Here is a 14,969-nt window from a genome sequence, read left to right on the forward strand (position 1 = left end):
AGAAATAAAAAGGAAATGGTGTAGCTATTTTCTGAGTTGACCAAAACATCCCCGGGGTACTTTGTTAAGCTTTTATAGTGAAACAAAGAAGTTTGATTCTTATGCATGACCCATCTTATGGCCTTTTTCTTTGTAGAAAAGTGCATGTTTGCTAAAAAGACAGGCACATCTTCACCTCAGTGGGAATTCTGGGTGGATTGAGGGTGATTCTTCACACACCACCAGCGCCCCTTACTTGTTGACATAAAATAGGCTAGACTTTAGACAACGTGAAACCAGGTGTAGATGTTGGCACTGGTGGTCTAACACAGACAGGAGTTCAAAAGTCTCCAAGTACTGACTTTGCATTGGCCAATTTTACATCTTCTGCAAGTAAAGCACTCGTTGCTGTTAAACATACTTTGTGCACACCAATTTACTGCACGGACTCCAACGAGTGCTTCTGACATGTAGACCATGCATCTCCCCTGCGATGAATTTAAAGGGAATGAGGAGAGCTCCTTCAGGGATCAACTTGACTTGCACTGGGCACGAAAATAGGGCTCTCATCCCCATAACCTACCTGCTATCTTATCACAGACCTTGCTTTAAACTTGCCTTACATACAGGAGTTTGTGGATTTAGAAATATACATTGGTTCTCATAAAAATCCCTTGCAAATATTGCTGGAAAAGATGTCAGTTAGTTCTCCTAGTGCTTCCTGATATTACACTGCAGATCAGCAATAACGTGCAAGTCCTATTAAAAAGAGAATAATGTAATGTGATCATCATCCGCCTAATTAGCACCAAGCAGGAAGCGCACTATCAAAGTTTAACTCAGTCACAAGGGAGTTAGTGTCTAAAATAATTTCTTCCGATGAACAACGGCTCCACTGAGTGCATGCATGTGTGTCTACTGTCCCTGCTCCCGCATTCTTAAAAGGATTAAGCAAATCAGATGACATTTTTAAGTATTGATTCAACGTCGTGAATCCAGACTTTATCTCCTTGGTAATGAGATAAAACAGTCTTTAGCAATGACAGAATTTTTTCAACATATCATTTAAAGCTGGTGCGGCTCAGTGGCGTACTGGTAAGCACGTCCGCCTCACAGTTGGGAGGGTGCAGGTTCGATTCCACCTCTGGCCCTCCCTGTGTGGAGTTTGCAAGTTATCCCCGTGCGTGGGTTTTCTCCGAGCACTCCGGTTTCCTCCCACATCCCAAAAATATACTTGGTAGGCTGATAGAGCACTCCAAATTGCCCCGAGGTGCGAGTGCGGATGGTTGGTTGTCTCTGTGTGCCCTACGATTGGCTGGCAACCGGTTCAGGGTGTCCCCCGCCAACTTTCCGATGACGGCTGGGGTAGGCTCCAGCACGCCTGCGCCCCCCGTGGGGACAAAGCAGTACAGAAAATGGATGGATGGATTGTATAGTCGAGCGCTAAATTATTCATACACTTGGGGTATGACTCTTGACTATAATTGTGATACCGTCAGCACATCATACAGTGATGGCCAAAAACAATGGCCCCCAAGTGCTTCTGTCAAATAATGCACTACTAGCCCCAGGATATTTTTTCAGTATCCATGTATTATTTCTTTTGTTCACAAGAAAAAAGCAAAAAAACTGAGAAAAAAAACCCCAGCCAAATCTGATTCGAGTGGCATTGTTTTTGGCCATGAATGCACTCAAGCCTAAAGCAGACACAGTGCTCAATGGATAGTAAAAGCAAAAACATTATCTAGAGTAGTTACTGGGGGATGTGGACATCAAGGATTTAGCTTTTTGTTAAAAAAAAAAAAAAAAGGCTGCTTGAGAAGAATGGCTGCTACATGGTTGCTTTAGAAAAATGTCAACATAATAGCACACTCCAGGATAATGAAACCTCCTTTTCCTGTTACTTTTGCCTGGTTGGAGCAAATATGTTCCTTCCATCCATCCACCCATCCATTCGTATTCTAAACCACTTCTTCTCACAAAGGTCATGGGCAAATACGTTCTTATTATGTTAATTTTAAGACATGAGTTTCAACATTTCTTCAACACATTGCCTTGAGTTTAAAAGGCTTTATTTATTTTGTGCTCTGTTTGAGAACAGAAGTGTATTATGTAGGTCTCTTTTCATCCTTTACTTTAGGCATCACTTCATTACAGTCTAGTTACTAGACTCTAGTACCTCAGCAATAAGGTGCCAGAAAAGAATGGTGTGGTTCAATAATTTGGGTACCGCTCATAACGATTGATTAATTAAAATGTGTTCCATACTCAAGTTATTCTTTTTGTTTTCCATTGTCAGCGGACATCTCAGAGTGACATGTGAACCTGCATGATTGTTGTCACTGATCTACTTCCTAAGAGGATTCCTATCATAAGCCTCCAATTTTTCTGATCTTAGTCCAATTACTGGAGATCTCCATGGGCTGTTGAGGCATTGCCATACCACTATTACCAGTTCCTCTTGTTCAGTTCCTGTAGTATGAACAGTGTGAAACTATAGTCATAATTGTGTGCCACCTCATGCTGCACAGCCAATTACACAACACAAGCAAACCGCTCCCACAGGGGCGTATCCATCCTGAGAACCATCTCTGATCTCCATGGATACCAGCTGTGCACCAAGGAGAAGTCAAGTTGAAGCAGAAGTGAGTGAGTGAGTGAGTGAGTGAGTGAGTGAGTGAGTGAGTGAGTGAGTGAGTGAGTGAGTGAGTGAGTGAGTGAGTGAGTGAGTGAGTGAGTGAGTGAGTGAGTGAGTGAGTGAGTGAGTGAGTGAGTGAGTGAGTGAGTGAGTGAGTGAGTGAGTGAGTGAGTGAGTGAGTGAGTGAGTGAGTGAGTGAGTGAGTGAGTGTATTCAACATGTCTCACCTTGGTTTCCATCATCACTCAAAATCAGAACACCCACAAGGGAAATTTTATCCACATGATCGTCCACCAGGAATTTCAGGCAGTGATAAAGCATTTGAGTCATTTCATCACCTCTTTAAATGTCCAAACGAACCGTGACATGCCCACAACTGAACAGGTGATGAATTCTATATTTATAACTTGATTATGGCAATTTAATCTAAATAACATACAACAATGTCAATAAAAGTTCTATTCAATGCAAGTTAAGGGAGCAGTACTATTTTAGTAAAAGAATCATGCCGCTTTAGCATACATGCATGCGCCTCTTCTGCAATCACATCACACCTCAGCATCAACATACACCCACCCCTGCTTGCACTTCTCTCCCCCTTCAGTGACTCAACTGAATTGCAGTCATTTTTCTCTTGAGCTGCCTGGGCATCAATACGACGTCAGACAAAAAATACTGGGTCTCATTTTGGTGACGGCAATACTAATAAAACACTTTCTACTCTCTATGTGTTCGACCACCATTATTGGTGAGAGAATGTGAAACGAGATGGTGCATCATGTCAAAGTGAATATCTAATATAAAATTTGACAATGGACTTTTCTCTTTACTGAAATGAAATGATGAGGGTGTGTGTGTGTGACAGATGAATAGGCGCAGATGACATTGGGGACAAGGGGGGACAATTCCCCCGCAGATTCAGAAGGATAACGATCCGTCCCCCTCCACTTTCGTAAGATGACAAAAAAAATCCAGTGAAACGAATGGACTAATGTTCCTCTTTCATCACGATGAGCATGCAAATTTTAATCAACCCTCCTCCAACTCAGAAAGGAGACTAATCTTCCAAGACAGACATAGATTTCATGCAATCTACTACAGTCATGTAAACAGATTCAGGGTTTGAATCAAGCCGATAATTCGGCCTTTTAAACCGGGTTTAATGTAGAAAACAGTTAGTAGAAAGTTAAGTCCCATTCAGACATCATAGTCAACATTACTTAATGCACTGTACTCGAGTACAGATGGGATTCTACACACAGGTACACATTTGACACAATGCCAGTGTCTACGCAATGCCCCGAACTTTATTGTTCATAACCAGTGCGCACAATATGACCTATGAGTCATGCTGGCTCCACTTCCTGAAGCTGTCTGGCTGGCCACTGGATGACAGGATGGATGCAGCAGACAGCCGCAGTCTTGGTGCTGCTTCCTGTCTCTCTCTGGGCACTTAGCAACCACTGGGCTCAGGCTCAGAAGTTTAAGGGACAATTAAAGAAAACATTCGTCATCGCCCTCCAGGCGAGAATGCAGGTTACTGATGAAATAAAGCAGAAACAAAGAGACAGTAGTTAATAGAACAGTAGAATAGAATATAGAATAAATCTTTTTGCTTAACATTGGGCAGTTTCTTTGCTGAACTGATCATGGTTTTGTTCCTATTTCTATTATTTGCTTTGACTGCTCAATGAGGAAGCATGACTTTCTGATCTACTCCATAGTGCTACACAGTTAATCAGAACAGGGAAGGCGAACATATTCTTTGAGGGAAACAAGAATGGCAAAAATCCTTCAACAGTAGCATCATTGATTCTATTGAAGAAGGGGACAACCTTCCTTGCTCAAAGCCAAGTAGCATAAAACACATCAAGTTGGAGTATTTTTCCCATCCAAGCCGGAGCCAATCCCTGTTTACTTATAGTGATGCAGACTGCTGATCACTCATCAATCACAGGGCTGACAAATGCAAAGGGCAAAAAGCAGTCCAACTTCCACGACAGTTAAATGATCAGATCAAATCAGGACAAGGAAAAAAACAAAACAAGCCTGGCTTCATTTTCTCCATCTGCTTTTCTGAAATATTTCACTTCTTTCACACATTCTCATCAGCAGCCAGAGGCAACAAACAAACAAAAAAAGCTGTGAGAACACAACAGAGAATTTTTTTCATCAGTATAAAAAAAAGCTATGAAAACGTTTGATTTACTGCAACAACATTGGTGAAAAGTGGCTCTGACTAGACACAAATAAATACATAAAAGATAAAGATCCAATGAAAGGGCTCACATATGTAACATTAAATACTTTTGCTGAGTCCAATCAGCTTTCAACATTGATGCTTCCGCTCCCCTCACTGGAAAAATATTGTTCAATTTTTTAAAATTGCTTCGTTGTCTATTATAAGTGAAAGCCTCATCAAGATGAGGGAATGTCGGCAGTATTTTGGGCTTGATCACCCAGCGCTAAAACGTGCTGTCTTTTATAAACAGACAGCCGAGTCTGTTCATCACTTCCTTTCGTCATTGGGTCCCAACATTAGTCACACACCATTTTAATGGTAGCTCACGTTATTCACAGAGGTCATATCAACACTAAGTCTCCATAATGTATGAAAGGATGAATGGGTTTGCCAAGTTCATTTTCCAAAACAACTAAAGTGTTCTGATTGTGATTCTTGTATTCTCCTCACAAAGCGTCAGCAGGTGAGTCATGCTCACAAATCAGTTATTCCTGTGACTTCTTTTCATCAGAACAAAACAACATGTAAATGGATGTTGAGAGTGCAGTTGCACAAGCTGAACTTCTGTCTCACTCTGTCTCACTCGTTCTGTCTTTCGCTATACCCAATTTATTTCTAGCAAAAATGGAAGCACACACCTTTTGGCAGACACACACACACAGAAGGAAAGAGTGTGACGTCAAATGCTTCAGACCCATTCACAGCATCTAGCCCCCTCCTTCAACGTTATGGTTGCCAGGCCTCTGAAAACCTGCATGAAGGAACAGAATTATTGGCTGCCAAGTCTGGTGGTGATGAATGGGGAGCAGCTGGCCATTTGCCAGGGGACAATTGCACATCATGGAGCAGCACGGAGAGGAGAGCCCAGTGCCCTCCAACAGGAGAGATGAGAGTTTATATATAGATAATGCCAAACTCACCTGCCACAACATCAGGCACTCTGCCAAAACATAACCAGTTCAAAATCTTTAGCCAAATTTCTGCCCTTACAAAACAAATAATGTGCAGGTGGCAACAGAGGGCGGTGTTTTCACTGTCCATGAAAAATATGCTTGAGTTAAGGCATCCTAAAGACGAGTGCTGAAGAACAGCTGTGGATGGATTTTGGAGCTGATCTTCCTCTTACTTCACTATTGCAGCCAATGCCGATTTTTCTAATTTTCTAATGGTTAGATGACCACACTGCAGACACCCTCTACTAGCCTAGCTGGGACCTTAATACATTCATTCCCAAACAGTGTGGTGAGAGCGGCAGAGAGAACAATTTTACTGAAGTGGTCCGGAAATATTTTGTTCACTGCAAATAACGTGTCTTTGTTCACCTACCTATGCCAGCAATGTATGGTGATAGGCAGAATTAGTGTTTCGCTCAAGAGCACACTGCCACACACCACTACCTTTAAAAATGCATTTACTGTCAATTGTTTGCTTACGTGCTCATATAATTAATCTTCATTATTTTTAATTAGATACGTCATTTACTATTTTCTTAGTTTCACTATAGTATATGAGGAGAGAAGAACGGGGACTCTGCCTTTCAAGAATACTGGATACTGTGCTGGACTATGTTTAAATACATTTTAGCTCAACTTTTGAAAATGTAAACACAATACAATTGAGCAACTGTACTATTTGGTGGAAATTGGGTAATAGCCATTCTATGATGTCACCAAATGCGGGAAACTAAACTCTTTTGAATGAGAACTGAGCCACACTTAAGAGACACTTAACTCGTTTGTACTCAGCTATTATGGACAACTGGACATTAACTACTTCTCCACATTTTCCAGGGAACAGTTACATGGAAAATGACTCCATCAGACCAACAAAGCAAATATGGCAGGAATCTACAAGTGGGCTTGGCATTAATTATCAGTTGGACTGCAGTGCGTTTTTACCTTCTAAAGACAAGGTCAGATTGTGAGAACTCTGATGCTGGGATATGGAAAAAAAAAATCACAAACCTAATAGAGTTTGAACTGAAAGTTCATGTTGGTAGATGGTTAGCAAATATATGATTGGTTCAACAAAATGAAGACGGGAGGGCTCGGTCGGCTGTTGTGAGTCCTATTGTGCTATTCTGATGCTAATTTATTTTTTGTATCGGAGCATTGTTGGACTAATAGACAATGTAATCACTTGTGCTTGCAAACTATTCAATTTAACGATTGGTGAGCGGGAAAGAAGCAATAACTATTTTGAATGGCTGTTTAATCAGGATTGCATGTGCTACAAATTGGAATCACAATCATCTTTTTCTAGATGCAAGCATTTGTTCGACTGATTTTTATTTTTACTTCCACTTGAAAGTACAAATGTGTGTTATAAGTGTTTCATGATGGCAGCAAACTCAACTTAATTCACAACAAACAAATATGGCAGATAATAAACAATTCTTTAGAAACAAAAAGGCTCTGAGTTGTTTTAAGCCATTCTAAACTGAGATTTATCATCAAACAAAATAAACGTAAAATTAAGAGAATTATTCAGTGTATTGAAAAGAACAATAACTCCTTTTTGTATGTGAAACACTTATTAGTTTTGATATAAAATAAGCTATTTGGTTTATCCCTTTGTATATTATTGTAAAATACTATTGCCTGAACTAAATGGCTGCTGACCAAACTGCCTTAAAGGTGCTAACACAAAATAAGACTTTGCCATAGATGGGCCAACACTTGGATGGATGGATATTTTTGATTAACATTGGCATGGTAAAATCAATGGTAGGCTCCACCCTTTGGAATAAAAAATATTATCCAGTGTACTAGGTTGTCTGTGGTATGAAGATAAATGGAATAAAATGGTTATGAGGGTTCCAGGTTCAATTTGTGTGTCAGCATTTTCACCCAATGATTAATCTTATAGTGAATCAGCAATCATACAGCGGGGAATGCATCCTGTCTTCGACATCAATTTTCTTGTTTATATTGGATTTTGTGGTATATTTCTGCTGAGGAAGACCGCCTTAGTATTGGCAGAAAAGAGTGAGAGTCCAACAGACAATTAATGAGAATGGGACAGGAAGTGGCAGCGCACTACTTCCAGGACTGAATTGTTTTGACTCGTACAGTAAAGCATCCAATGGGAGTCGTGACGCCTCAACCTCAGTCTCGACACACTTGCGAGTGTGGCAAATTTAGGAGCATTTTATGAAAGTTTTTCTGTGAACAGAGAAGAAGCTGTTGACTTTTATTATGCAGGCAGTGGGGGTGAAGTGAGTTGTTAATTGATTTCTGTTTATCAGTAATCCCGCCACAGGCGCAGCGACAAGCAATTAGCCAGAAAGCTCCAGCTTGATGTGCACATAACAATGTGAGTGTGTGGAGGAGGATATGTATTAGTCATGTGGGAGAGTGGAATTAGGCTGACTGGATGGGTCATACATTTTTAAAGGGGACATCTTGTTGAAATGTGACTTTTTAATTGGTTGCACACAAGTAGTTGGCACTCCGGACTCCCTGCCCACTCATTAAGTGTGAAAATAAGCAAAGTAAGTAAATCTTGTGCTGTCTGCCTGTTACTGAAAATGCGTTTGTGAGCAAGCTGTTCCAATTTGTATCACCACTATGTGGCTGATTCCCACACATTGGGGATCACTGAAATGCCATGGTCTATTGACAGAGTGCAGTGTATGAACTGCTGCCCGACCGGAAAAATGTTTTTATTTTCTTGAGCAAAGCCTTCATCTCTGGCAAGTAGAAGCCTTTCTAGTTTTAATGCCAGGGCTCAGCCCCTAGTCGTTGCGGTAGCAAAAGCCAGACTTTCAGTTGGCCTAGCTGTATATGAGGCAGTCCCCTGGTAGAAAACACAAACTCAGGTCTGGAGACCACATTTAATTGTGTGGCCCGTGATGGATGGATGGACGGACGAACGGACAATTAGTAAAAAAAACACCACAAGGTGTACATGTATTATGCTTGCCTATGCTAGTCCGACATTTTATTTAGTTAACTGCAAACAAGCCCAACTGTATTATTTCTAGTACAGCACGTCTCATTTTAAAGTGATTTTTAGAAACCCTCAATGGTTAAAATTTTATCCATCATATTATGGGTGACATCAACAGACTTCTAACCGAATAAGGACACATTGATTTCTGAAAGCTGCAAGGAGGAAAATAAACAGGAAATCTGAAAGAGCCCTTTTCATCCATTTCTGTTCTCCAGCTGGGAAAAATCTAAAATTAAATTATGCTTGCATAAAAAAAACAAGACAAGCAGGTCATTGGGGGATAGCCAATGCTCACATCAAAGGCAGCGAGGAGGCAAATTTATGAATGAAAGTGTAAGCGGCTCACAGTGATCCATAACGGAACAGACTTGACAAGCTGCCAGAATTAGAGGCCACAGTGCGTGCTTACAAGTAAAGGGCTCTCCACTCTTCTTTTTACATACACACACACACACACACACACACACACACACACACACACACACACACACACACACACACGGCAGACTGCAGTCCCTCATCACCCCCCGCCCAACTGGTTCTTTGGTGGAGTAGGAACATGAGTCATCGCTGGACTTTTAACTGCGTCTGTCCCTCACTGTTGCAGCAGAGCTCCAGCATATGTCAATGGGAACAGCAGTTACTATAGAAAAGTAAACATGCAATGAGGTTTCCAACATCAACAACAGCCATCAAGGCTTAAAACAGTAAAAAGTTTAAAGCTTCGTCCAAATCCCAGCTAGATTCTAGGCATATGAAATATAATAAAATGAAACATAAAGCTCCTGTTCTTTTCCGATAGACCTTACAAAGATGTAGGTGTCTGATCATGTTAACTATTTATAAAAGCAAGGAACTATTTATAACATAGGTGGGTACTCAAAATGGATACAGAATTAGATAACTACAGTGAGTCATTTTAGAAAAAGACAAAAAAAGTACCAGAGGCTTGACTCTTTTCTCCAATGAGTGAATCACGTATCATTTGGTTTCACAATGTCAAATCTGACCTGAGATTGCTGCTTCTGGCCTGGTACACAAATATTGTAGGCTAAAACATATTCCAACGTAGCATTATAAATGTTTTTGTCTGGGCCTTAAATTTAAAAATAGAATCAATTTGATTTTGCAGACATGAAAAAAAAAAAAAAACTGTGCCTCTTGCGTTCGCTGACGTCTAAGTCACGTGGTTTGCGTCTCATAGCATGTGGAGCTGTCCGTGGTGCTGAGCGCACACTCACGCTGGAGACAGCGATGCTCACACCACTCGACAAGACCGTCAACGCAAACTAAGTCCAAACAGGTAAGGATTTCTAATTCAGTCATGACTTGGCTGTGATCGCACATAATTTTCATCCCATGAAAAGAGGAAGACTTGGTGTGTTTGAATTATTTTCTATTTATTCGGCTTTTTCTTAGGCAGCTGTTCAGCAACCTGATGCTCTGATCTTGTGTTGTCTTTGTGCATGATTTCTTTGACTATTTATTTTTGTTATGTCTCTCTTTGGCCACTGTTGCCTTCTTTTCTATGTTTGCAAGTTTAATATTAACACAGAAAAACGTTGTGTTTTAAAAAACCAGCAAAATTAAAGTAAAATAATTAGTCAAAATTAATTGAATTAGTAAAATAAAATCTCACTACTATTTGCTCAGGTGGTTATTAAAAGCACACTTCAATGCCTTTCTTAAGATGATGCATCTCAAAGAAGCATACAAACATTATTTATCGAAATTGCTGTTTGCTGGTAATAGTGGGTGATGATTGCTGTTTAAAATGGTTTGCGCATAACTGTGGCTTCTGTGGGTACATTAGTCTTACGGGGTTGCCTTGACAACGGGGCCGTGACTCACGGTGAGCATCAATTTAACGACTAATGAGATTTGTAGGGGAGCTGAATGCTGCTATGCTGCTGCAGGATGTGATCCTCAGATAAGAAGCAACAGGCGGCAGCGATAGCATCACTGCAGCGCTAATAATACTAACTAATCATGACGCGCAAGCAGTGCACAGAAAAAGATGAATTAATACAACAAATATTCCTATGTAGATATGCAATTGCAATTGACTGCATGCATTTATGAAGTGGTTGTTTGAATAGTAAAGAAAATCAATACATCCACTGACTGGTCATATGACAACATGCGCATATTCTGTGACACAAGCTGTGCCCAATGTTTTCACATTTTGAAAACCACCATACTTAGGTCTCAGTGGGGCTATTGTAGTTATGTGATTATTATTCATTCTAATTAATAGCATGACTGACAAAGTATGAATCCATGACTGTGGTTGTACTGTATTATTAGTGAACACTGAACTGCACTGCATCATAGTGACAGATTTTATTTTCTTAACCTATTTAGTTAAAAGAGAGAGGAATACAACAAATATAGTACAAATACAGCTTTCATCCATCTTTCTTACTGCATTTTATCTGGGAGGGACCTGTAGCATGTGAATTAAAATTTACTGTTACATCCTGCGTATACATACATACATACATACATACATACATACATACATACATACATACATACATACATACATACATACATACATACATACATACATACATACATACATACATACATACATACATACATACATACATACATACATACATGCATACATATTAAATAATCTAATCACATTTTTACAAATATTAAGTGCTGCATTTTTGAAGACTGTGCATCTGTGCCATAAAATAATAACTAGAGGATCCTCATTTTTGTATTCATGCAAGGCATATTTAGCTCTTTAGCTGACCGGTCTCCGCCAAACTAGGCACTACCGTCTTGGAGATGGTGGAGTGGCAATTTGGTGACAGAAATTTGATCTAAATTATAGTAGACAGCTGGTCTAATGCAACATTTTCCATTCATAAATATGTGAACAGTGGGCATTCGACACTTTGAATCATTGTATTGTATTTTTAAAGCAACCCACTGGGTAGCATACTTTCAATCGATCTGTGGTGAGAGGGTGGTCGACTTCAGACTGTGCTTTTTCCATGCTGAGATATGAGTGAGCGACTTGTTCGGCGCAATTAATCGGAATGAAATGAAAGGCTTATATGCCATGATTGAAGTACTGTTGGCTGTGACCACTCCCACATCAGCGCAGACCTCCGACTCACACATCTGACAGCCGGCAAAATGACCAACATTGGGTCTAACTCACCTCCGCACAGTTACAGCACATACCACGCAGGATTTTCACCTAATTTCACACACAAAAAAAAGAGCCTTTAAAGTGTTTTTTAGACCATACAATTTAGTACAAACACGATCAAAATGCTCAATTCTGGTCTCCCAAAGGTCACTGCTGATTTGTGCCTTTTGGACTGTCCTCAGGTTTCACGATGCTGCCATTCCTCTGCAACTCCACTAGAGGCAAACATTCCCTCCTCGGTTTGGCTCAGCTTCTGTTTGTCACTCTCTGTCTCCACTGCATTTATGGGGCTACTCTCCGAGAGCATCGACTCAGGGAGAGTGAATCAGAACCGCAGCAGTCACCTAATGCTGACATGATCAAAGCCTTGGAGTACATTGAAAGCCTTCGTCAGAGAACAGACTCACAGGAGAAGCCGCTTCTCCCCAACGCCGATCGCCACTTGGATGATGCTCAGAAGACGCACGCCAGTCTAAGACTGGCTCCTGACCCGATGCACACTGATAATGACGGAGACAACACAGATGAGGAAAGGAGCGAGGATAAGAGTGAGGAGCTGCTCCAAGCCGTACTCAGCACTCTGCAGCAGACCGAAAAGGCATCCAAGCCCACTCTGCCTCGTCTTTCCTCGCTGGCGGGTGCTGACCGGAAGAGTGGCGTGTATGCCAAAGTGCCGGAGCAACGGGGTATCATGCCTCACAAGAAGATGCCCTTAATGTTTGAGGAGGATGAAGAAGGGGAGGGTGATGAAGAGGAGGGGGAGGATGATCACGAGAACCCCTTCAAACGCACCAATGAGAATGTTGAGGAGAAGTACACCCCTCAAAACCTTGCAACGCTGCAGTCAGTCTTTGACGAATTGGACAAGTTTACCAATCAAAAGATAACAAACAAACGACAGGAAGAGGACGACGATGCGCAGGATGAAGAGGAAGAAGAAGGAGAAGATCTGTTCAATCTAAGAAATGTGGTATATGATGACGAAGGAGAGGACCTTACAGACTGGGGTCCTGGAGAGCAAGGAGAAGATGAGGAGGAAGAGGAGGAGGACAAACATCAGTTGGACAGGAGCCTCGATTATGTCGATGATGAGGAAGAGCAGGATGAGGATGAAAGGTATCCAGTTAGGAGGTCAAATGATCCAGACCAGGTCGACTACTACCTTCTTAAGGTGTTGGAGAGAACTGAAGAGGAGGAGCAGAAGCGAGCAATAGAAGAAGAGGAGAACAAGAGGGCTGAGAGGCGAGTAACTCAATACAGAAATAACATTGACCCACGAGTTATCTATCAGCTCATTCAAATCTCACGGAAATACCAAATCCCGCCTGAGGATCTCCTGGATATGCTCAAGACAGGAGAAACAACTAGTCAATGGAAGGCCCAAGAGAGCAGAGACAAAAACAAATTGTGGAAGACATCCTCAAAGAAGATCTACAAGATTCCCCAAACTAAATTCTACAGCAGACGCCTTCCTGTCAGAAAGAACAGCCCCAAAAACCTGCAGAGGGAAGCCATCCTCAACATCCTGGGGTTGGGCAACGCGCAGAACCGAGATCCAACTCCCGTCTGGAAGCCGTACAGAAGCCCTGCGTCACGACTTCACGCTCTGACAGCGGGGCGCCCGGGGGACGACGCTCCCACGCAGCGACGTTTCCCTCCCAGCAAGTCAAAGGACTATGACGACACAACAGACGGCGAGCTGGCGGCGTATCTGGCGTCTCAGATGCTGGCGCGCTATCCCGGCCCAGCGTACCACTACGGCAAGGCCGGCCAAAAGCGGGATGAGGCGGGGCAGAACGCGGCAGACTCGTTTGAACAGGCCATGCAGGATTATTTGGATCAGATGGACTCGAATAAGGTGCTGAATACAAAGAGACAGTCTGAGGATGGCGAGAGAGGCTTTGATAATGAGGCTGTGATGAAACTGATGAGCTACTTCAACCCAGAAAGTGAGGACAGTGAGAATGAAGCCAAGGCGGAAAATGGCATATGAATCAAGCGGCAGATATAAATAGGTGCATCTCAATAAATTAGAATATCGTAAAAAAAGTTTTTATTTCAGTTTAAAAGGCCAAACTCCAGTATTGCATAAATAGGACGCAGGAAAACTCTTTTCAAAAGTTCAAATTCTAACCAATTGAAAATGTGTAGGCAACATACTGTAATATTCAAATTTCTCAAGATCATCAGGAAATATATATATATGTATAGTGAATTTATATACACTACAGCTGCTAATATCAATTAAGTTTCACAACAATATTCTAATTTATGTTCGAGATGCACCTGTATTTCCTTGTATATATATTGTGTTGGTGGAAGTGGACAGAGACAAAAATTAAGTATTTTCAAAGATATAAATATGCAGTCAACTGTGGTTCCTCTGTAGGTTTACTGAATGTCTTATTAGCAGAAATATGAGTGTTCTGACAATTTGAGTTAGTTGCTCAACATCCCGTACATGTGACTCACCACTCCTGACGACACACACACACGCACACACACATCAGTGTTGGACCCCTTACTTTCACTTGTGTTTGTTGGCAATTCTTTCCTAAATGTGGGCATATGTGACATACTTGAGGTTAATAAAGCATTGACTTTATTTTTCCTTACCGAGTTCTGTTCTTTTTTTCCTCTCATTGTTAACATATAGATTTTTTTTCTTCAAATCAGCAAACAAGCAAAAAAGCTATTGAGATTTTTTTTTTCTAGCAAGCTGAGATGTAATGCCACAATAAAATAAACAATAAAAATAAAATGTTAGCCACTAGCACAATACACTGGAAACAATTCATAGACAGTGTAGTAAAATTTATAGGGCAATTATGAATGCAATATTTAGTTGTACTATAATTAGGTATCCTTGCATACCCGAATAAAAGTGGTATCTGTTTTGTAGAATCAATTTAACATGCATCTCCCCAACCATTTACATCCATTACAAGACATATATAAACAACCATTCAGACTTATTTTTTGCA

The 14,969-nt window shown here is 41.1% G+C and overlaps 1 protein-coding gene across 1 annotated transcript; it reads left to right on the forward strand.

The window, feature by feature from the left end:
* Window positions 1-10,015: 10,015 nt before the first annotated feature.
* On the forward strand, window positions 10,016-14,596 carry scg2a (secretogranin II a). Its single transcript, XM_088380647.1, has 2 exons — window positions 10,016-10,116; window positions 12,168-14,596. Exon 2 carries the CDS (start codon window positions 12,176-12,178, stop codon window positions 13,976-13,978), a length of 1,803 nt encoding a protein of 600 aa, XP_088236773.1. The 5' UTR covers window positions 10,016-10,116; window positions 12,168-12,175; the 3' UTR covers window positions 13,979-14,596.
* Window positions 14,597-14,969: the final 373 nt, after the last annotated feature.

The sequence above is a fragment of the Syngnathus floridae genome, chromosome 7 (genome assembly GCF_059516105.1).
Source record: "Syngnathus floridae isolate MCC-2025c chromosome 7, RoL_Sflo_1.0, whole genome shotgun sequence".
In the NCBI taxonomy this organism is placed as follows: Eukaryota; Metazoa; Chordata; class Actinopteri; order Syngnathiformes; family Syngnathidae; genus Syngnathus; species Syngnathus floridae.